The following is a 23,772-nucleotide window of genomic DNA, read 5'->3' on the forward strand; positions in this document are numbered from 1 at the left end:
TTTTTTCTTCCTTCCCTCTAGTTGGTTACCCTAAAGAAGAAAGATTTGCTGGCAGACCAACAGAGAGAACTAGTGGGCTGTATGATTTGCTAAAGTCAAAATGTTCAATGGGATTCCATGCAGGATGGGAGCAACCTCATTGGTTCTACAAACCTGGAGATGAGACTGGATACAAGTAAATGAAATATTAATTTTTTTTCTTCCCCTAAAAAATTGTCCTGATAGCAAGCGGCAGTCGATTTAAATTTAATGAGAAGCATATATTTATCATTTATTTCAGCAACAGGTATCTATTAGATTAATTTCTATTCTTAATTTTTCTGTAGTTTAGAATACATTTTATTCTGAAAATGAAGATATTTCAAAACACACAAAAAGGTATCTTGTATCTGTTCTAGGTTTGAGATACCAGAAAGCAACCTAGCTCAAGGAAGAGCTTGGAAAACAACTTGTTCATTATCAATGTGTGTTTTTCTCCATCTCTTAATATTTGATCAGCAGCACAGTATAATATTTTCCTGAAAAATCTCATTCCTGTCTGTATAAGTGTCTGGAGAGGAGAGGCTCTATCTTCTTTGCTTTTTTTTCCCCCCTTCCCTGTTCTTGCTTACCTAGTTAACCTGCCTACATCAGGAAGTCTCCAGCAAGTAAATATTTTCTGTGGGATATTGGAGTCTAATCTAAATGAGGCTCATAAAGGAATAAAGAGACACATTTTGCTGTTCAGAAGTAAAGCCTTCAACACCTCAAACTTAAATAAATGATACATCAACAAAGTATGCTGTAAATTTACTCATGACAGCCCACTACTTATTCTAACATTTGAACAGTTCACAGTTTATTATACAAAGTGGTTGATATAATATCAACCCATATCTTTCTGTGTTGTTAAAGGATTTTAATTATCAAGCTGTGTTAGACTGAGGAAAATATTGGGTAAGCTAGCTACAACTAGGAAAGTCAATCTTTTTTGGATGATTATTAAACTGAAAAAAAGGAAGACTACATTTTGCTGCAAAGACCACAAAATTTCTAAATTGTGTTTTATGTGTCTAAATGCTCTGTTTCAGACCCAGTTTTCGGCGCACAAATTGGTTTGACCCTGTGGGTCGTGAGTACAAACAGGTTATGGAAAAAGTTGGTGTGATTGACCTGTCACCATTTGGCAAGTTTAAAGTAAAAGGCACAGATTCTGTTAAACTGCTTGATCATCTATTTGCAAATGTTGTTCCGAAGGTAAATGGGACAGTGGTAACTGTTGTAATGTACAACTTAGACAAGCTCTGTTTCAGATATGAAAATGAACCATAATATTATAATAATATTTCTTGGATACCAAATACACAGATCCTTTGGAGAAGTTTCTGTGTCAGATGTACTGCTCTCAGTTAAAAGCATGCAAATGGAGTTTATACTAGACTAGCCCCACACAGAAGTACCTTTTGGCAGAGATCATTGAATCAGAATGAATGAGGCTGGAAGGGACCTCTGGATATCATCTTGTCCAACCCCCTGTTGGACAAACATCACCTGGAGCTCATTGCCTAGGAGTATGTTCGGATGGCTTTTGGGTTAACTGGGCAACTGGCTCCTGTGCTTAGCCACTTTATAGTAAAAAAAATTTTCCTTATGTCGACAGACAGCCTCAAATCAGTTTCAAATCTTTTTCAGAAAAATGCAAGTGAATCCTACCTGGAATTTTTTTTACAGTAGAATAGCTTGGCAGCTGCCTGCCTAAAATTATGCTTTAAGGTGGCAGCTTGAGCAGCAGAGCAGAGCAGTGGAAGGGGCTCTTGCCTGACCACAGTTGAATGAGTTCCCAATGGAGAAGTTTTGTCTTTTTTTTTCAGATGAAACCCATTGTTTTCCTTTTCTCATACTTACTCTGCTTCACACCCGGCTGCCTGGTGCAGGCAGGGTTGCAAATACTCAGGAGATTCCTCTTCACCTCACATGTATCATTTCTTCTCAAGTGTGGCTCTTCACAGATCCTGAGAGTATGATCCTGCGCTCAAAAATGGCATGCTGTGACAAACTACCCAGATTTTTATTCTTGGTCTTCAGGTTTTGGTCCTGAGTCCTTTTTATTTCCTACTTTGTCAAACATTCTTATGTAGTGTCTTTAACTTTAGAGATACACCTCCATCAAGCAGATTGTTCCTTTCTGAATTGACCCTGCAGTTGCAGGATAACCTGGGTTAGTAATTTCAGCAGAGAATTTCATTAAGTATTTGCAGTAGGTTTCAGTTTTTGTTGCTTCAGACACCAAAGGGAGAAAACACAGGAAAACAGCAAGTATGCTGAGACTATAGTTTTGAAGATAGATAAGCTCTTCTGAAAGGTTAAAGTCAACTCAGTGGGAAGGCACAAGATTGATATCCTAGGAGAAAAAAGAGCTTGAATTTCCATCTAGTTATATTTTTTACTCTATTAGCTTTGTGATAACAATTTGAATTGAAAGTTTCAGTCTAGCTTGGGGTAGAGGCAGGGTAACTGAGTCATCAGTGGGCATGAATTATTCTCGCTGAATATGTGAATGTGTGGTAAAGGGAAATCAAGATTAAACAAGAAATTATGAGAACAAACCAAATGCTTTTTACGGAGTTTAATCAGCAATGCTAAGGGAAAGTTAGGTGGCAAAGCAGAAGGTACAGTTTATGAGTCCACTTCAAAATCCAGCATTCACAGCTGTTGTTATTTAAGCTGCCTGATTTTTAGCCCCATTCATGCTTGTCTCTATCATAAAATAATCCAGTGGAGTTACCAGAGATATATTTGTATTGCAATTGGATTGAGAGTGACCAGCATCAGGTCCTGAAAATTCAACTGTATGCCTCTAATATGCCAAAAACTAAACCTAACTATAACTATGGCAGAATTAATTGATGTAATAAAGCCTGAAAAATAATCTTAATATCTGAAATATATTTTTCCTTGCTTGGTTCATTGTATAGAATTTGGTTGCTGCCTGGGTTATTGACAAGTTTCAGTGAAAGCAGAATGATTAAAGCAGAGAGATTAAATTCTGCCTCTGGAACCAGGCCAGCACAACAGCTATGGCATATTCACATTTCTGTTTCTAAGGATGATATATGTATGAACATGTATGTGTTTTATGGTCACTGCTAAGTAACTGTTACTTGAAATTCTGACTCTAGGGATTGAGTTTCTATACGGAATCTGATTCAAATGTGCAGACATATAGATTCATAGTCAGCAGCTACAGAAAATAGAAAAACATTCATAAATTAGGGCCACAAAAGCATAAACCAGCTCAGTATTTCTCTCTTTATAGTAAGGGGAAAGGCATGTTATTCTCTGAGATCTAAAACCTTATTCACAAGATTGAAAAAGAATATTCATGTTAATTACATGGAGAATTTTTTATTTGGATGAAACAAATGTAGCTTAAGAATGCCTTGTGTAATGCATAATTAGAAAATATTTATAACGGTCTTGATTTAACTTATTTTAAAAATTTCCATTTTTTCTATAAAAGAAAAACTGAAGTTTCTACCCTAAAGCTTGAGATTGGACAGCTGTATCTCTCTCTACTCCTATTAAGGCATAGCAGAGCAAACATTAAAAAATGTTTTTTTCAAATGAAGATAAATAACCATATGTTTAATGATGTTTAAGAATTCGAAGGTTTTATTTTGCATTCTTAATAATCACAAATTTTACTCTCTAGGTGGGTTCCACAAATATAAGCCATATGTTAACACCAAGAGGAAAAGTTTATGCTGAGCTAACTGTCTCTCAAGTGTATCCTGGAGAGTTCATGCTTGTGACTGGGTCAGGGTCAGAACTCCATGATCTGAGGTTAGTGTATTTTTTTATGCAGTAAATGCATAGTTCCATACAGTCACATTAGTACAGAAAAATTTTTACTAAGTTCCAAATTCTCAATTATTACTTAACAAAATTTTCACAAAGTTCTTGAGAATTCTACTTATTTATTGATTTTAGTTTCTTAGAAACTTGGTTAACTTGAATTCTGAAGTATAAGCAGTTGGATATTGGATTATTGCTGATGTAAAAAGATGGAGAACTTGCTAACAGTTATGTAATATGCTTTATTGGAGGTAGTTCTTGTTTTGTTGTTGAATCTGTTTGTCTTTGGTATTGCATGATGTAACCCAGCATGGCTGTTCCTTTCTAGTGTGTTCTCTTACGCAAAAAAGAAAATTGGCTCTTAACAGGAATGACCCCAGAGGCACTGACCTGGCCCAGACAGATAGGCAATGCAGTCTTCTTGATGCTGTGGTGGTGTCTTCTGCTTTGGGCTCTTTTCACAAAGTGAAAAGAAAGAAGAGAGGAGAGGGGAGGGGAGAGGGGAGAGGGAAGAAGGGAGAGGGGAGGAGATGAGGGGAGAGGGGAGGAGAGGAGAAGAAAGAAAAAGAAAAAAAAGAAAAAGGAAAAAGGAAAAAGGAAAAAGGAAAAAGGAAAAAGGAAAAAGGAAAAAGGAAAAAGGAAAAAGGAAAAAGGAAAAAGGAAAAAGGAAAAAGAAAAGAAAAGAAAAGAAAAGAAAAGAAAAGAAAAGAAAAGAAAAGAAAAGAAAAGAAAAGAAAAGAAAAGAAAAGAAAAGAAAAGAAAAGAAAAGAAAGCAGTTGCAGGATGACTTCACTAAATTACTTCTCATAGATGAGCATTGGAATTGATATTTCTAGTGCTCTTACTGGAGGTTGCTGGCAAGTCAGTCAATCAAAATGAATCAACACATTAAAGACAGAAATTCACTACCCTAACAGGCAAAGAATAGTGTACTGTTTCATAACAGCCCCACAGGAATCAGTAGGAGCACTGGCACATTCAGAAACCAAATGGCAGAGCCAGATCTAATGTATTTAATTCTACATATTTTCTGAGTCCCATTTGTTACTTGCCTAGGCCTGAAATCCTACAATACTGCTTAAAAATGTAGTACTCCATAAGATTTTTAAATATACCCGTTTTATTTATTGTCTGAGCGTCCTGAAAGATAATTTGCAGCTGTTGCTTTTTATTAAATCCTAACTGAATTTCCTGCCAATACTTTGAATGCTCTATTCAGGAAGCAACAAACCTGCTTGTACATTTCTGTTGTCACAGATATTTATTTATAGATTTCTTATGTTCATAGTGTTTATTCCTTACTCTTCCTGTATGTTAACATTTTACTAACACATACTGGATCCAAGCCCAAATCTGTTGTCGTTGCAGGAGATCACTTCTTTCTCTTATCTTGAAAACACTGTTCTACCCCTTTGAATGCTGTTCTTTCCTGGCTCTATCACAGATCCCTGTGTTCCTATGTGTCTCACCAGAAAACTCTGTTTGACCTCAACGATGGATTTGTCTATCTAATGTAGCACATATTTGGTTGGTTTTGAGAGTGGGGGACTGGGACCTGCTGGGGAAATGAACACTAACAAAAAACAACACCTAGTAAAATCTTCTAAAATTCAGGTTTTTTTCATAGGAAGTGTAACATCAGTGTTATGTTTTATATACAGATGGATAGAAGACAAAATAACAAGAGGTGGATACAAGGTTGAAATAGAAAACATGACAGATGAGATGGGAGTACTTAGTGTAGCAGGTCCATATGCACGACAGGTCCTCCAGAAGTTGACGAATGAAGACCTAAGTGATGCTTCATTTAAATTTCTCCAGTGTAGACATCTGAAACTTTCCAATATTGCTGTTACTGCCATTAGGATATCTTACACAGGTAAGCAATGGAAAAAAACATACACTTAAGAAAAGAGACAATGAATAAAATAATAAATGTCACTAAAATTATATTGAAAACTAAGTCTTCTCCTGTATTCATGAGAAGTAGGTTTGCTGCATCTTACAGGTAAGTGTGGGAGGCGTCATGGTACATTGATTTTCAAATGGGATATGGTCAGGGTCTGTGCTGAGTTTTCCAAGACCTTTTTCTCTAGAAATACCCTATAGTGTAAATATTTATTTTGCAGAACAAAAGGCCAGTTCTGATAACCTCTTTGGTATTTGCTTCAAAACCAACGTCAAGAACTTTTTTTGGATTACCGTATATTAGTGTCTGTAATGTGCCTTGAAAATGTGATGCTATAGTGCTTAGTATTTGGCTTTCCCAGTTACTTGTTTTTTTCCTTTTTACATCAATTTTGAGTGTAATAGACTGAACTGAGAGCATTCTGAAGCAGCTGCAATCCTTGCAATTCATATTCTCTTTCTGTTGTGTTAAATATGCTAAATACGCTAAATACACTCATTCTTATTTACACTCAGTTACATTTGCTGTTCGCTTGCCAAGTCATCCTCTGTTCATAATGTCCTTAATTTATCCTTGCGACTTGGTTACATGACCTTTCCTTATCAGTTATTTTGGTAGTTTTTTTACCCACAGTTTTCAGTTAACAGTTCAAATTTGAATAATAGTACCACTGCTTAAGATGTAGGTCACAAATCCTGGTAGTTTTTGCTGGGAATTAGCCTTGCTATATGATAGAACTGACCCTGGGGTGTGAATTAACACTAACTGCATTGATCCTTACTTTTGACCAAGGACAGGAGTGTATTTATTAGGATAGCTGAGATGATTAAAATAATAATTTTTTTTGGGTAACAGGTGAATTGGGCTGGGAGCTCTACCATAGAAAAGAAGATTCTGTACCTCTTTACAGTGCAATCATGGAAGCTGGGCAAAAAGACGGAATTGATGACTTTGGAACATATGCTCTAAATGCTTTGAGGCTGGAAAAGGGTTTCCGAGCCTGGGGAGCAGAGGTCAGGAATTATAACTTCTTCATTATTCTTTCTGGAAGTTTGGGTTTGTTTGGGGTTTTTTTTGTGGTTTTTTTTTTAATTTTGTTTTCTTTTGGTTTGTTTGGGGGTTTTTTTGTTTTGTTTTTGTTTTTTTTTTGTTGGTATGGCTTAGTTTGGTTTAGTTTTTGGTTTTTTTTTTTTGGTGGGGTGAGAGGTATTGTGTTGGTGGGGATTTTTAATTTTATTTTTTTATTTTGTTATGACTATGCAGTTTTTAGTCAGTTAGCACAGCTGTTATTTGTACCATTTTCTCCATTTAGCATGAGAAGAAAACTTTCCTCAAGCAGGAAAAGCTGCTTTCTTACTGGTGATTTTCTAAATAAAAACAGTGGGTGTACTCCATTGCACTGCTGGCAAAGAAACACTTATTTTGATTCATGGATGGTTTTCCTCTTGTGTATAACAAAATTATGAGCTCTAGTGTTTTAAAATTAAAAGTTTGTCTGACAGGTACTCAAAATGTTTTATTTCTCTAACAACTATGTCATGAGAAGCAAATTTTTTTTGCTTCATAATGTATTTGGAGTTTTTTGTTTCCCATTACCTTGTTCCTGCAGAATTTGCTCACTTATAATCAAGAGCTACTCAAAGGGCCTAGAGAATTTGGGATAAATCAGTATACTTTCATTTCACCTTACAGTTTTCCTTTGGAAATGAAAGAACTCAAGAGGTTGAAATTGTGGGAATTTAGGCATCCTTTTGGTTTGCCCTGTGCTAGTTATTTTCATTCTTTCTTCAAGAGCTTCCTAAGAAATTATTCCCCCTACACCTAATGGGAAGGTGGTGACTGAAATTGGTTTTGTGTTTTATTTCCCTCACTGGCTAAGCCACTCTGCTGTGTTGCAAATGGTGTGCATACCTCAGTTACTCAGTTTTCTGAGGTTCCATTCTGCTTGGATGGAAAATCCTGTTTCTTTCTGAAAAGTGTTTACTTTGCATATGGAAACTTAGATGACTGGTTTACACATCTATATGTCATATTAGGTGTGTTAATTGATACCTTATCTGAATCCCATGCTGGAAGTTTGCAGTGTATTCAGACAGAAGCTGTGCGTGCACAGTGTGTAAGACTTTGGCATAGGAGTAAATAGAAGGATGTATAGAATGAATAATGCCCAGTATGACGGTCTGTAATGTATGGATGGTGAATTTATATCTTTTAACAGATGAACTGTGACACTAATCCCTTAGAAGCTGGACTGGAGTATTTTGTAAAGCTAAACAAGGTATGTCTTACTATTTTCAAAATGTCCTATTATGTCCAAGATTATTCCTTAGGTGTTTGAACATGAAAAATGCCATTACATGGAAAATAAAATACATTTAGTAAATTGATCACTATAATTATAATTACTTTACAAGTAGCAACTTGTTTAAAAAATCTTCCCCATGTTCCTTGCTATCAAAATTATACGTTAGATCAGAAATTTGTAAATATTAAATGTTGTCTACATGAAAAATAACCCTTTGTGATTTATTTTCAGAGGGAAATTTTAGTCATGTACTTTTGTAACTATATAGTGTGTGTATCCACACACACAGACACACACACACAGAGACACATACACAGAGACACACACACACATACATATATATATAAAAATAAATAAACATATACATATATATACACACATACAGAAGTTTAACAAGCCTGTTCATATTGTGATAATATTCTACCTATTCATTCTTGTTGAAGCAGGTATCTCTAGAATTTTTCTCCCTGGCTACTACTCTGCTACAACAATTACTGAAAAAAGTATATTTTTAGAACTGCTAGGGACAACTGACAACAATAAGTTAAATATTAGATAAATTAGTACACTGGTTAAAAGAATAACTAGTTGCTCATGGAATTTCTGAAGACGTCCTCTGCTCATAACTTGTTTTCACCTGATTTGAAGGTTAGAGAATTAAGCTAGTTGAATTTAACTGTGCAGTAAAAAAGAAAATATGTTGTTCGAATTCCTCTAATTAGCAACCTCGCTTTTTTATTAATATTTTAGCAATTCAAATTCTATTTTAGTCTAATAGATACAAAAAAAATCTTGTCATTCTCTTTCCTGGTCCAAATGAATCACAAAACAAATGTCTAAACTCTGTCAAATAGAGGACCTTTTCATGAAATCTGGTGAAATCACATCCTGTGCAGATCTAAAGCCATCTGCTTCTATCAGTTACTGCACCGACTCAAACATTAGTTTCCTGCACAATAGATCTGAAGTTTCTAACATGAAAAATCTGGTCCTAGAGATTGCAAGTGAGGTGTCCTAAATGAGGGGCTATTTATGACTTAATCTGTTGCTTCAAATAATTTGTAAATTAAAGTATATAAATTTACAGTATATAAATATAAATACAGTATATAATATAAAGTATATATATTTTTCTTCTTTCAGGAAGAAAAAATGTTTGCAAAACATTTAATCTTGACAATGATGCAATGTGTTATAGCAACAAGCTGTTATTATTTATGCTCCCTTTATGCCTGAAAATGTAATAAATAGATAATAAATGGTCCTTGATATTTTTGCCCTGTTATATGGAGGCACTGTAGAACTGATAAGAAGAATCCCAAACTTTAAGTTACACCTCTAAATAAAAATAAATCTTAAACTTTGCGCAGGAAAGAATGTTAAACATAAAAGGATGCTTTTATATTTATGAGACAATTTCACTGAACATAACAGAACAAGCCCAGGAAGGTGTTTTTCCTCTCATTGTTGAACCTGTCTATAGAAGGTAAAGTTCTTCAACCTATGCAGGATTGAGGCAGGGTGTTCCCAAGGATGTAAATGGCAGTTCCTACATGTTACAGATAGTTACAGCTCTCTCCACTGGGTAGTATAATTTTGCCTTAATCTGAGGAAGTGACGCGTGCAAGGGAAATACAGAATTGTTTAGGATTAAGTTGCATTTAAAAATCAAGGCCTTTCCATCTAGAGGAGAGATTAGTAGAACTGAAGGGAAGGCAATAAAAAAATGTGACTTTTACTTGTTTTTCTTTCCACTTTCTTTTGATACATCTGTATGTTTTCTTTTTTTTTTCCCTTTCCTTTACTTTAAGTAAGAAAGCAGCCATAAGCAGGGAAAGCTGTTGGAAAGCTGTTGCTTGCCAAGATACCCGTGTGGATCATAGGAAGGCATTAAAGTGCAAGAAGCACTTGATTTTTTAGTTGCTCTGCAGACTCTGCATGGTTGAAATGCAGGGTTGGAGAAGTTCTCCAGAGCAGGTACTCACATTGTAGATAAATGGGCATGAATGAATGTCCCACAGAAATGCAGTGTGTCAGCCTGAAACATCTGCCAGTTTTGCTGAACTAATGCGAAAAAGGAAATAATCAATGTTTTTTTATTGACTTAAATGAGGGCAGTTGTGACTATATGTTGACACTTCAGAGGTACCTGTGCTAATTCAGCTATTGGAAGCACTCATGAAATGCAGTGTGAGATTATTTACTCTGCTTCTTGGCAGTTTGAGTCCCAGTTCCATGCCTCTGGTTTTGTTGCACATTTGGCATAGCAGAGATCTCACCATTCTTTACAGGCAGCTGAGAGTCAACACAAGCCAAACACTATTTTGTACCTATTTCTATTGTTGCAGAAACATTCCCCTCAAAAAAGGGTAAATGAGATAAAAATTACAAGCAACGGATAATTAAATACTTCTTTTTGACATTTTGGCCTGTTCAGCTCCTCACAAAGATTATTCCTTTAAGCATGCGCCCCCAGATGGGGATAGTGCTGATTTCTGTGTAAATTAGAACCAAAAGACTCTTCAGTTAATAACTGGAGTGCTTCTTACTGTGCAACAAGCAGCTGAAATACTCACAAAACAGTTGCGAAAAGACTTCAGCATAAGCGAATCTTGAATGGTATGTCATGGAAAATGAAAACAGCTTCTTAACAGATTAAAATGATGAAGAGCCAGATGCCAGTGAAGATAATGTGTTCAAAAAGAATTTTAATTTCTACAATTTAATTTCTACAAAAGGACAGTCATATATCTGGGCAACATATATGAAGAGATTCCTCATAAAATCCTCATGGACTCTGTGTTTAGGAAGTTTAGTATGCATCATCTTCATGTACATACGGACTAGTAATTTTTTTTTGTCATGAATAATAGGAAAAACTCTTCAAAGCTGAAGCTGACTTTCTTTAGTATCTCACAGGGTATTAAATTATAACATGGCAATAAGTAAACCCATTTCCACAGTGTTTCTGTGGCAACTTTCATTTTGTCAGTAACTCTGAGGCTTTGTTCTAGGTGGTTTCCTCTAGAGTCTGCTTGATAATCCCTGTTTCACTAATGTTAGTGTTAATTGCTTCCTTGCACAGATGAGCAGGATGGGCTGCAATTTAACTAAAGTGGAGGGAAAATAACAAAATCAATTTATAATTTAGAGTATAAAATGCTTTCACAATTTTGCAACAAAATTCTGTCTAGATTAGGAATGGTTTAGGGATTTTTTCAATACCTGTTGTCTTTCTATTGGCTGTTCAATTGCATTTAGTAAGTTAGTTGGATAGTTGTTAGATAGCCTCATCTCATTAATTAAGCACTCTGCTACAAAATATTTAGTAGAGTCCTAATGTTAGTCACTGTGCCAGGAAATACACAGAATATCTTTAAGGAAGACAATCTGCAATTCTTTTTGATCCATATCCAAGAACACTGTTCCATACATCTGCACTTGCTCAATCTTTGAGTACTCAAAGATATCACCTCTGAATGCTTAGAATAGCCTTTTTTTTTTTTTCCTGACTGTAATGGACCAGAAATCCCTATGAAACTTGATGTTAGAATGAAAAACCTTCATACCAGCTCAGGGAAATTAATTCTTTCAGAAGGAATTTTCTGAGTTCCAAGTCCGCAGTTGGCTGTTGGTGTGTTTGTGCCTGTGTTGCTGTATCCAAGACTGCCATCTCCTGGTCACGCTCGCTGCAGAGCTTGGGAAGGGAGTTCAGTAGATGAAGGAAACCCTTTGGAACTCTGCTCTAGTGTGCTCTTATAAGTCAGGATCTGAGTGCTTAACTCATATTTTGTCTGTTTCCACTAGGAGAAACTACTGTTTCCCAAGGCATTGTTTCTTTGCCTCAGCCCTCTTTATTTACTGGGGCAGGTTTTTTGTTCTTAATTCCAAACTTCTTTCCCGATTTTTCTATATCCAGAATCTCTTATTTTTTCTTATGTCTATTCTACCAAGGCTTTTTTTCCTTTTTTTTCCCCCTTTGTATTACCTACCTAAAACCTTCTCCTTTGATTCTTGCTTTTTTCCATGTCTGCTTATCACTAATTGCATTTCATCTCCTCCATCCCTGCTCAGTGGCTGCCTGAATGTCATTGTCAAAGCACATCTCTCAGGCTACAAGTGCTACCTCTTTTTCCCACTTAGACATTTGGTGGTTTTTACTATTACATCTGTTAGACACATGAGTATTTAATTGCTTTGGTATGCATTATGAATAGAAGTTTTGTCACACCCCTCAGATTCATATTGGTAAGTGAATGATAAGTTCCAGTCCTGGAGTATTGACCTATCCTCCAACACAACAATATGTAAGATGTTATCTCTCAGGAAACAAGGATGAGCTGTTCTAAGGATGTGCCTCCACCCTTTTATTCCTTTGATAGCAGGCTTAGATTTAAAGTTTTATTCCCTCCTCTTTCTAGTCATTTGTTTTTCTCCTGGCCACTTACCAAAACTGCCCCTCAGTTGTTTCTGTCCAGCTCGTGTTCCCATGGTCCTGGTGTGGAACAGGAATTCTTGCAGCTCCCCCTGATTGTCATTGTCTGTCCTTGCTTCACTTTTCCAGCTTGCATCCTTTTTGTTCTGAGAGGAATGACTACAATAGTGCTCACCGACTTCACCTCATAACCTGGAATAGGATTGTGTTCCATGCCAGCTTTACTCCACACAAGAAAGGAAAGAGGAGGAAGAAAAAAGAGCAGAGGCTTTACTGAAGAAGGGCTAAGGAGCTGGGGGACAGGAAAAAGGAGTGATAGATAGGAAATTTGAGATGGGGCATGGTACTTCTTTCCCCTCCCCCTCCTTTCAATCCCCATTTATTATGCCTATAATCTGTTAAGTGTACTTTCCTACCTAAGTCTTGTCCCCATTCAAATTGAATTTCAGGAGTGAGTAGAACTGTATTCTGTCATTACATCCTTTGGTGTCCAGAGGGTCAGAAAACAGAGAACTTATTCTATAAATTTATACAGGTTAGGAAACATGTTAGAAAGAATCTGCAGAGATTTTGTTATGTGTATAAAATGCACCTCTAGGTGACTCCCTGTGTGTTTCTTTGGCCATTGAAATGAATAAGCACGACTTAGATGGGGATTTTTAGCCAAAATAATTCACTAATTCATCAGTTATTTCTATTGTATCAACTTCCTAGAGCTGACCGCATACAAGAAGAGCTTAGGTGGATTGAGTGAAAGATGCACGGGTGCAGGTCCCATACATACAGAGTGGCCACCTTCCTTAAAAATTTTTTGCTTGGTGTAAGTTGTAGCTTTGATTCACCACAGAAAAAGAAACTTTTCAAATATTTGCTCTCTGAGAAGAAAAATTGTCTTCATTTATCAGGCTGGTGAAGCAGATATTATTTGGAGTGTTACCCCGAAATAATTAAAGAGCATCTAGCTATGAAAAATTTCATAATCCTGTATAGAGGCTGCCTCCAGAGTGTTGTAACATTATGGTTATAGTAGATGACAGCAGCTGTTGGTGCTGCCTTACTCTGTTGGGTCACTTTGTGTTCATAATTTGGCTCTATGCCCACAGTCCTAAATGGTATTCTGAATAAATTACAGTAGTTCCTTGTTGAGAGAGTTGTATATCTTTGCTGCAAGTAACTGTTGAACAGATATAGCATATTTATTTTTAGACACTTCAATTAATTCTGATAAACTGCACAGACCGAGAAACATGGAAAAAAAAGTTTTTGAAAGGCTTATAGATAATTTCTATTCCTTTGCGTCCCTTAAACTAGAAGAGGTTTTAGCAGAGGATTAGAATTAGGATTGGGCATTGAAAGCCAGGTACATTTGAAACACAGTAAATTAAACTTCTCAAGCTACCTCACTGTGCATAAAAAAATCGCCTCGGTTATTGTCTTGTGAAATCTTTCTAAAAGACAGTGGGTTTATCTTGTGCTATCAAACACATGGCAACTAACACAAAATAAAAGCCTGATAAGAAGGATAAGGCAAATATACAGTGTGTTAACAGATGAACTAATCAGTGGTATCCCTTTAGCTGCATGCTATTTTAAAAATTTGGCTGATTTGTCTTTGTGGTATGATTTTTCATTCTAATTTTATCTAAACTTATCTAACACACAAATTAAAAGGAAAAGCTCATCTTTTTATCTGGTGAACTGCACTCAAATTAAATGAAGCTAGATACTGTCTTTATCTTTGGTGTCTAAGTGTTTTTATTTTATGTTAAAACCATTACATCTGCCAAAGCTTAATGCTTTGGGAATTTGTACCAAAGTAATGGAAAGTCTTCTCTATTTTATAGCTTTTTAGGACTGTCTTTAATTAGTACAAAGATTTTGCACTGCTCCTAGACATTACATATTTTTTTTAAACTCTGACAGCAAAGAGCAGCTTTAAATTTGATATTTCTTCAAGGCTGGAATTGTTCAGTGTTTTCATTTGTTTATTTTTCTTCTGTTTTGTTGGTTTTGGGAGATTTTATATTCATTTATTGGATTATACTGGTTTAAATAAGATTTTTTTTTTTGCATTATATTTTGTATGACAAGATAAAGCAAATAGAAGCAGTATGAAAACTAACTATTTTTCTCCTAGGAAGAGGAAGCATTTTTTACCAAAAATAGCCAGACTGAGGTTGAATGCATCAGCTTCCAAATTCTGTTTTGATTGGAATGAACAATCCTATGACACATACACTTAAAAAGCAAAAATGAATAATGGTGGGAATACATGAGTGTGAAATTGCCATGGGTACCCAAGAACTGTAAAAGAAGTAAACTGAAACAGTTGAGTTCCTATAGTTGGAATTTAAGAATGTGCTTTATATATTTAAAAGTGCATATAGACTGGCAGTCGTGCATTATATATGCACATGTGTTTTCACACATTTTTATGCATATTCATATAGTGTTCAAGTATGTATGCATGTATGCATCTGCTTATGTATTTATACATGTAGATACACCCATTTTTGTAGTGTCTGTGTATATATGAGAGGTGTGTATTTTGTAGAGTTTGAATTCTAGGTTACATCCTGGTTATTTTTCCAAGCTATCATTCTAAAGAGACTGGAATATTCTTAACCTTCAATGAACAGAAAATGGCAAAGAACAAGCCCTTTACATTAAATCCTCCATGTGCATCTTCAGTTAGCATTATAGCTATATAGTGGTTCATTCCAGGTGGCCAAAAGCTTGGCCCAGTTAAAATGAATTCGGAAAGGATTTAATTTTGTATCTGCAAGCAACAGGCAAAAAATGATCCATGCTTAGGTAGATTCTAAAGCCTGCTAGCTGCTTGTTCTAGTGGTATACCTAGGGCATATAACATTGCATTTGAATACTTGCATTTAGTTCCACAGTTACATTCCATGTGACTAAATACCTGATATTACATTAGCATGAATAGGAAAGAATTTATTCAATGCTAAGTATCTCTGTAGACTGTTTACTTCTTGGTATTTCTCTTTGTTATGCAAAGCATTTTAGTCTGTGAGCCATGCTATGGTATACAGTCTTATTTGCATTTCTAGTTGTAGGTGTTTCCTATAGTTGCACCTACCATGTAGCAGAAGAGTGAGAAGGAACTACCAGTAGCTGGTTATTCCCTGGTGTTAGATCTTTGGTTTATATTTTGCGGTTGCATCTTGACATTATATTCCAAAATGAATCCTCACAGTCTTTTTTCTGATCTGAGCTGTATTTCATGCTTTTTCTCCCCCAAAGGGTGTCAGCTCTGATCTTTATGTGCAGTATCTGCTTTATCCCCAGTTGAATCACCTTGGTTTTCAGACTAACTGCTCCTTAACTGGTTCATAGCTTTTTTTCACAACTGCTTACAGATCCTAGCCTTTCATAGTGCAAAAACTCTTCATCACTGAAATAATTTCTTCTGAGCCTACACATGGATTTATATGGACCTCAAGAAATACAAGAACACTGAACTAACTGTATAATATCTATTCCACGTACATGTTGCTTGTAATTCTGACAGTGCAATAATTCTATACTGAAATTAAAGAGCATTACCAGAAATAGTATTTTTGAAGACTTCAACAGTATTTCTTTTTCCTTAAACACTCCTCAAATTAACATAATTCCTTCTTCAGACCTAAGGTCAACTGCCTTAAAATGGCTTTCACTGCTAGTGATGCAAAGGCTCAAAAGCTAGAGGACTTTGTAACTGCTGTTATATTTCTGCTCACGGGGAGGTTTGTGCGTATTTAGCAATTTAGTTTGAATACAATCAATTTATTCTGATCTATGCCATAGGAGAAAAAATGGACATCATGAAGAATTTCTTAATGGAAAGGGTTGTTAAGCATTGGAAAGGCCTGTCCAGAGAGGTGGTAGAGTCACCATCCCTGGAGATATTCAAGAAACAACTGGACATGACACTTTATGCTATGCTGTAGTTAACAAGGCAGTCATTGGTGAAAGATTGCACTCAATGAGCTTAGAGGCCCCTTCCTACCTAAATGTTCCTGTGATAGAATCAGCTCAATGTGATAAGATACAGTAAATACTGTCCTATATACCCTTGAGGGTTCTGAAACTTGCCAATTACTACCTCCACACTAGTCACTCATTTGTGCAGTCTTCTTCTGGAAATATGAGAAACTGCCTGTATCTCTCTAAGCAGACTGAAAAAGGGAACTCCAGACAATAGCAGTATTCTTTACAAAAGATGCTGCATTATCTGATAAAATGGTAGATACGGAAACAAAATGTACCTACCTTAAAACAAGGATAAGGAGTAAACTGCCAGCTGTGCAGCCTGGCAGAGACATCAAAGTGGAATACTGGCAGGCTACTGTCATAAATTGATGATGGCTTCAAAAGGAAGCGTGTTGACAGAGCAAGGCCCAGACTTTAGGATCTGGGTATTGGAATTCACTTCTTCTCATAGACACTGAAATGATGTACAGTCTTCTGGCTTACAGCCTTAACTGGGCAGTTAGTCTTTACCACAGCTCACTTTGTATGTGTTTCCAATACATTGGAATTATGGATATTAAAGGCTGAGATCTAGGAGAATGAATACACAGAATAAAGTTACCGAGATTTAATGTACCAGTATAAAAATACCAAGATACAAGATATACTATCTGCTAAAGATTTGATTTCATCTATATTTCATACAGAATACTTATGTGATGCGCAATAACATTAAGATACATTTAAATATTGGAGAACCCAAATAAACATATATTATCATTATTTTGTATTTTTTCAGGCAGCAGACTTTACAGGAAAACAAGCACTGAAGCAGATTAAAGAAAAGGGGCTTAAACGACGACTGGTATATCTCACCCTGGAAACAGATAATGTTGATCCAGAGGGAAATGAAAGTGTGTGGCACAATGGCAAGGCAAGGACTATAGTTCATGTTGCAAAAAATCAGTCTTAATTCTCCATGAACAGAATCTTTGTGTTTCAAGTGTGAATGCTATTTTACTGGCACAGAACAATTTGAAGCTATGATAAACACACTAATCTTCAAGCAAGAAGACTAAATACCTACAGAGGAGATGTGAAATGCTGTCAAGCCACTGAAACTAGGGTTGGAACAGACTAATGTATTGTCATCCATTCTCTTCTTCTGCAAGTTCACTGCTGTTTTAAGAAAACACTTTTGCTACTCAAAAGAAATTAAACAGCAAAGTTTGGGGCTCCACACTTCAGCACATATTGTGCTGAAATACTCACTAGCAGTTAAATTATTATAGATAATAAACATATGCATTTTTATTGTATGTGTTCCAGTGAAAACTTAATTGAACATAATAAGAACAGGGTATTTTTTTAGGAAGCAAAAACTTCCTGGTCTCTGTTGAGAATATTATGAACTGCATAACACACTTGAAACTTGCATGATGTCTGAAGTGTATAAACCAAAATGTGAGATGTCTAGTTGTTTGGGTTCTTGGCTGGGGTTTGTTGGTTTTTTTGTTTGGTTAGTTGGTTGGGTTTTTTTGTTTGGTTGGGTTTTTTCATTGTTGTTTTTGTTATTGTTTTGGTTTTTGTTTTTTCTTTCAGAAAATCCACTACATCTTGAAAATAAATACAATTGGTTTTGGTTTTTTTCAGGTTATTGGCAATACCACATCTGGATGTTTCAGCTATGGAGCTCAGCAGAGTCTAGCTTTTGCATATGTTCCCATGGAACTCAGCAAAGTTGGACAGAAATTGGAAGTTGAACTTTTAGGTAAAAATTATCCAGCAACCATTATACAGGAGCCACTGGTGCTGACTGAACCAACAAGAATGCGCCTTCAAAGAAAGGGTGAAAGTCCCAAAATATAAACACAGATGACAATACAGCAAATTGTGCAGTAGGAAATAGTGCCATTAATATGCATAAAATGAAGAGAATTAAACTACTCACATTTTATAATTACTAAACTCAAGATCTTCATTGCCATACATGAGTGAGAAATTTGATGGCATTACTTCCTAATTCCCTGTATGCGCTGTTCACATTAGAGAGCTGAGCAGAGCTGCTGAGCTGCTGTGTGTTCTGTTTCTCAGCAGCACTTGGGAGCAGAAAGTGGTAGGGAATGAGCACATCATTGATTCAGCTTGCTCTCACATTGGCTGGCAGATCTGCGTTAATCCATATGAGAAATGTGCTCTTGATTCTGTCCAACAGCAAATTCCTCCCCCTCCCTCACACTCTCAGTTCCTCCTTTGCCTGCCCTTGAGGTAAAGTAGCTTATCCTGTCTTTTTTACACATGAATAGCAAGCTTACCATAAAATCATGTCACTAGTTCTACACAGAATGCTTCATAAGGAATTGAAAGACATCCATTAACCATTAAAATAATAAAGGCATTACTAAAGGTAAACTGAACTCTGGGCATTTTTTCTCTGCTTGTCAGCCTGGCAGAAATTCTCATAGAAGACCAAAATCCCATTCCTCTCAATGAAACAGTTATAGGAAGCCCATTCTTCACTATTTTACATAAATAATCTGGCATATTACATGTAATATGCTACAACAAACAGTATATTATTGCTCAGTTTCTGAACAAAACTTAAGTTACATATTTTCTGTATTAAATCTGAACCTCTAGAGAGGCACCAAAGATGGTCAGTTTTTTCTTACTGTTAATTATAGATTGAAGCAACAGTATGAGCCATATATTATTACATAGAAATATTAGCAATGAAAAAATATAGTTAAATTCATAGCAAAGGAGCTTTATGGAGTGTTAAATATTCAATAACCCAAGTAAGCAGCATTGGGATAGTGTGTATGGGAACACACTAACTTAATAAAACACTCATTTGGAATTCAATAATATTCTCAACAATTCTTTTGAAAAACAATGTTAAAATTTCCAACTTAGTAAAGGTGTCCTTTAGGCTATAGATAACTGTTTTCAAGGTATGTATGAATCATGTCCAAAATGCACTTTCTTCAAGAGGGTTGGTGCCTCTAAATCTTCAGCAAAGAAGCAAATGTATAAATAGTATATACCAGGAGAAACACAATTTGAGTAATGAACAGTCACTCTTGATAAAGTAAGCTGACATTACATTGTGCTGTTTTGAATATGTTTTATAAAGCAGGTCAAAATTAAATAGATGAGCTCTGCCTGTCATACTGAGTGAAAAAATCCATTCAGAAATTATTGTCTGTTATACTTCCATAAGTGATTCAGTTCTATTTTGCTGAACCATCAAAATGTTGCTTTTTCTAAAGATAACATTATTTCTAATGAGGTACTTAACCACTGTGACTCTGTGAGCATTTAAGAAATCTGAAGTACAACCCAATGTTATATGGTTTTATTTATACTGTGGAGAAAAAGAACAATGCTTAGAGACATTGTTTTAAATTTTAGTATTTCCCAAGATTAGGCAAATTCACTAGACACCACATCCTGGAGTGTAGTGGAACAGTTACTCTGAGACAGATTCATCTCTACTTTCCTAATTAGCTTTGCTATGCTACAAGTGTTCCAACAATGCCTCCATATCCCAGCCTGACAGTTAGAATCAGGTTTGTAACTCCTTTGCAGACTCAGAAGAAAGATTAGTACATCAGCTGGATCAATCTGACTGCAGAGGGGACAGGCTTTCTGCAGCTTGAGCAAAGAGGGATAAATAGTGGATACAATTCCTACAGTCAAGTGAACTCAGGACCTGTAGCCTCTGGCAGCTGGTACTGCATTTCCAGCTGTAACCTCCCAACCCCTAATTTCTACATGTAGCTGACGCAGACTTCTCTCATTTTACAGTCTAGTATTATACAAGCCCAGACACTGATTTCTTTGGGGGTTTCTTACTGACAGGTCTTGTGACTGACCCAAGTCACACCAAGATCAAGACTTGGCCAATTAGTAGAAGCTGTATGAGGAGTGGCTGAAGTCAGAACTTCATCATGAGGGACAGACACTGATCTCCTCTCGGTGGTGACTGGTGACAGAACCCGAGGGAATGGCCTGAAGCCCACTTGGGGGAGGTTTAGGTTGGATGTTATGAAAAGGCTCTTCACCCACAGAGTTTTTAGGCACTGGAGCATGTTCCACAGGGAAATGGTCATGGCGCTAAATTTGTTAGAGTTCAGGGAGTGTTTGGACAAAGCTTTCAGGCACAGAGGGTGATTCTTGGAGTTGTCCTGTGCAAGGCCAGGAGCTGGACTCAATGAGCCTTGTGGGTCCTTTCCAATTCAGCGTATTCCATGGTTCTAAGTTTCATTTAACTTCAAGATTTAGATAAGCTAGCAATGTTTCTGGGTCAAGGCAATATAGTTTCTTTCTTGCAGCCAACTTAGAAGACTAAAACAACTTTGGATTCATCACTGACCACATGTAAGGCAAATTAAATGTCTTGTTGCTGTTACTTCTTAAGAATGCCTTTCTCTTTAACAATTAATTAGGAGCAGAGACATCAGAACTACTTTAAAGCAAGGATTGCTGAGAATTAGAGGCTCTGTAGCTGTGATAGCAATGTATGAAATTGCTTCCTAGTTGACCTGGCTTCTTCTTACTGCTCTGACACCCAAGTCAGCTTAGTGAATATTCATCAGAACAGCTCAACATTGCATTCTGCACAGCACGGATAAATGAAACAGTATCAGGACAAAGCTTTACAAATCATGCCAACATACAGGTTCGCATACATAAGTCAATCCTTTAAAGTTATTTAAAATAAAGTACATAAACCTGAAGAAATGCAGTGGGGGAAGTGTTCAGCAGCTATTGTAGTTTCCTGTCACTTCTTTTCGTTACAGATTGAGATATGGTGTTGCCTAAACTTGTGCCAAGACACAGCAAGAGGAAGCGAATAAAAGCAAGAATGTTTAAGTATTGAGTTTTAAGAGGGCTTCTAACCAATCAAACAGAAATACCAGTGTAGAAAGATTGGCAGGGACTTCTTTAGAGTCTTTCTCAACCTCATCAGTGAACAGAGGAGACACATCTGCAATGAGGTGAAAAATGATGATCATCTAGGAAATTTTCTGAAGTACTCAAATCAGGATATGTAAGAAGCAGTTTTCTCAGACAGTTTTGTTTTCCATTTTCCTATATTTTCCCATCTTGAGAGTTTTTGCACACCAGAGTAGATGTTACTATTACCACTTGAATTTTTGTTCCAAGTTTCCATATGCTACTGCAAAAAGAGTCCAGGTCATGCTTTTTATGGCATAATAAATCCACACTGATACTGTAACCTTGTGTGTCACGCTAATGACTTCTTTAATCACTGATCCCAAAGCAACCTCCAAATTATTCAGCCTCAAATTCAGAGAAGACAAACTGAAACATAAGAGACTAAACATAGACCATTTCCTGGATTTATTTTTTTGATTCAAGAGAATACTGTCTGAGAGAAATAGTTTTTTCTGATTGGGGTTCCAATTCCCTCAACTAGTAATAAAATTAATAAAACCCTCAAAATCCTAGAAAATATGACAGGCAGCAATATTCAGACTGACTCTGCAGTATCTGCAGTGTATATTTAAGACAGTTCAATGTAATGTTCTAACTATGGTCAGGCAACAAGGTTACCCAGTTCTAGTGGAATAGGACAACCAGTACATAACATAGCTCTTGATGCTTCTCTGCAAGGAAATATTAATTCAGCTACATTTGAACACCATGATAACTTTGAAAATATGAAAGGTGAATAGAAATTATGAATTTTGTTTCAAAGTTTCTGGTTTCACCAGAACTGTGCAGTTTTTCAAAGTACTTATTTTGAGTGAACAAAAAGGGTTTCTGTGGGAATGTGCTAATACTTGAATGAAACTTTACCTGTAATAAGGACATGGAAGAAGTTAGAAAAAGAAACAGTTCAGTGAGACATTTGAGACTGGTCATGGGATCTGAACTAGAAACAAGAGAAAACGGAACCTTGCAGCTTTTGAACAGTATGAATCTCATTTCAAGAAAGAAAATACTACTCATAGTCACACACCAGTTTGTCAGTGATCATGGAATTTACTTTGGAGAAAACTGACTTTAGGACAGTACTGTTGCTTCTCATTCCAGTACTGGCTGTAGATTGTAGGACATTTTCATTGCAGAAAAAAAAGCTAACATCACTCATCAGAGCTGTTGTTTTCAAACCAGCGAGGAAACCTGTGGGATTTTAAAAAATGCAGCTTTGTAGCTTCATAGGCTTATCCACTAGACTTCATTAAAACAAGTAGGAACTTTCTCCCTACAGAGACTTGTCAGGAAATAGTCAGGAATCCAGTATACTCAATATTTGGCTTTCTAATCAAGAAAAACAAATTTTAATGTGGACTGTTCTTTTGCCTGTTACTAAATGGCTATATTCGGAATACACATATTAACCATTCCAGCTAAATGGGAAATATATGGTTGATGTTCCACTGGACACTGAAATTTATATATATTCTGTGGAGGAATAAAATTGACCAGAGCTGACAGCTATTTCTGTCCTTTCACTCTCTTAAATTTTACATCAAGACTATAACTAAGGTAGATTGCAATATTGCTTTAGAAAATTATATGGTTTGAAGAAACAGCCCCGTTGATATTGCTGCTATTTCTGCATTACTTCACTTCCTTCCTACACTGTAACAGTCACAAGCACCATCTTACAGCCAGACCTCGATCCAGGCTTCTCATCTGAATGGACAAAACGGAGAGAAAAAAGCACGGGCTGCTTATGATTTTGCAGGGGGGTGGGGGTTGAAGGTGGAGGGAGGACACACATGTCTCTCTCTCATGTGTGTGTGTGTGGGTGTGTGTGTGTCCACTAGCAGCTGATGCTGACAGGAGAGTTTCTCCAACAGGAATAATCGCCGCCTCGCTCCCCTCAGCTGCATCTTCAGTTTTTCCCTGTCCTGCACATTGGCCAGCAGCAAGGCCGTGTGTGTGTTGCAGCTGCCTTACTGTGCTTGCACATAGAATAAGCTCTGTAGCCTAGCTGTATAAAAGACGGATGAGCCGCTATGAAGGCAGAAGTAACAGTTAAGATAATATTACGAGAATGCACTCTGTCCTGTCCTCATAATGTTGTACTGACTTCATTAAAAACACAGATGACTTGAGACACAAGCCTGCACATAGTTCCCTGGCTCCCCTGGAAAAGACTTCGAGGTTTGAACCGGGTGTTTAATAGCGGAGCTGAAGCAAGAGGAAATTAGAAGGGACAGCCAGCATCAGCGGGATGCACACCTTGCGAACACCGGAAAACACTTTAAAAAATTTATTTTTTAAGCTAGTACCAAAACCCATCGGCGTAAAGCTGCACCGCCCCCCGTC

At 36.5% G+C, this 23,772-nt stretch overlaps 1 protein-coding gene across 1 annotated transcript in view; it reads left to right on the forward strand.

Moving 5' to 3' along the window:
- Positions 1-18,873, forward strand: part of DMGDH (dimethylglycine dehydrogenase) — a 41,102-nt gene extending 22,229 nt beyond the window's left edge. Inside the window, exons 9-16 of the mRNA XM_031062188.1 lie at positions 22-175; positions 1,071-1,236; positions 3,692-3,822; positions 5,496-5,713; positions 6,599-6,756; positions 7,962-8,021; positions 17,261-17,395; positions 18,115-18,873. Of these exons, the coding sequence (XP_030918048.1) occupies positions 22-175; positions 1,071-1,236; positions 3,692-3,822; positions 5,496-5,713; positions 6,599-6,756; positions 7,962-8,021; positions 17,261-17,395; positions 18,115-18,330 (1,238 nt within the window). The 3' untranslated portion in view covers positions 18,331-18,873. The remainder of the gene's footprint in view (positions 1-21; positions 176-1,070; positions 1,237-3,691; positions 3,823-5,495; positions 5,714-6,598; positions 6,757-7,961; positions 8,022-17,260; positions 17,396-18,114) is intronic.
- The last annotated feature ends 4,899 nt before the right edge of the window (positions 18,874-23,772 follow it).

Source organism: Geospiza fortis, unplaced genomic scaffold, assembly GCF_000277835.1.
Source record: "Geospiza fortis unplaced genomic scaffold, GeoFor_1.0 scaffold201, whole genome shotgun sequence".
NCBI classification, from domain to species: domain Eukaryota; kingdom Metazoa; phylum Chordata; class Aves; order Passeriformes; family Thraupidae; genus Geospiza; species Geospiza fortis.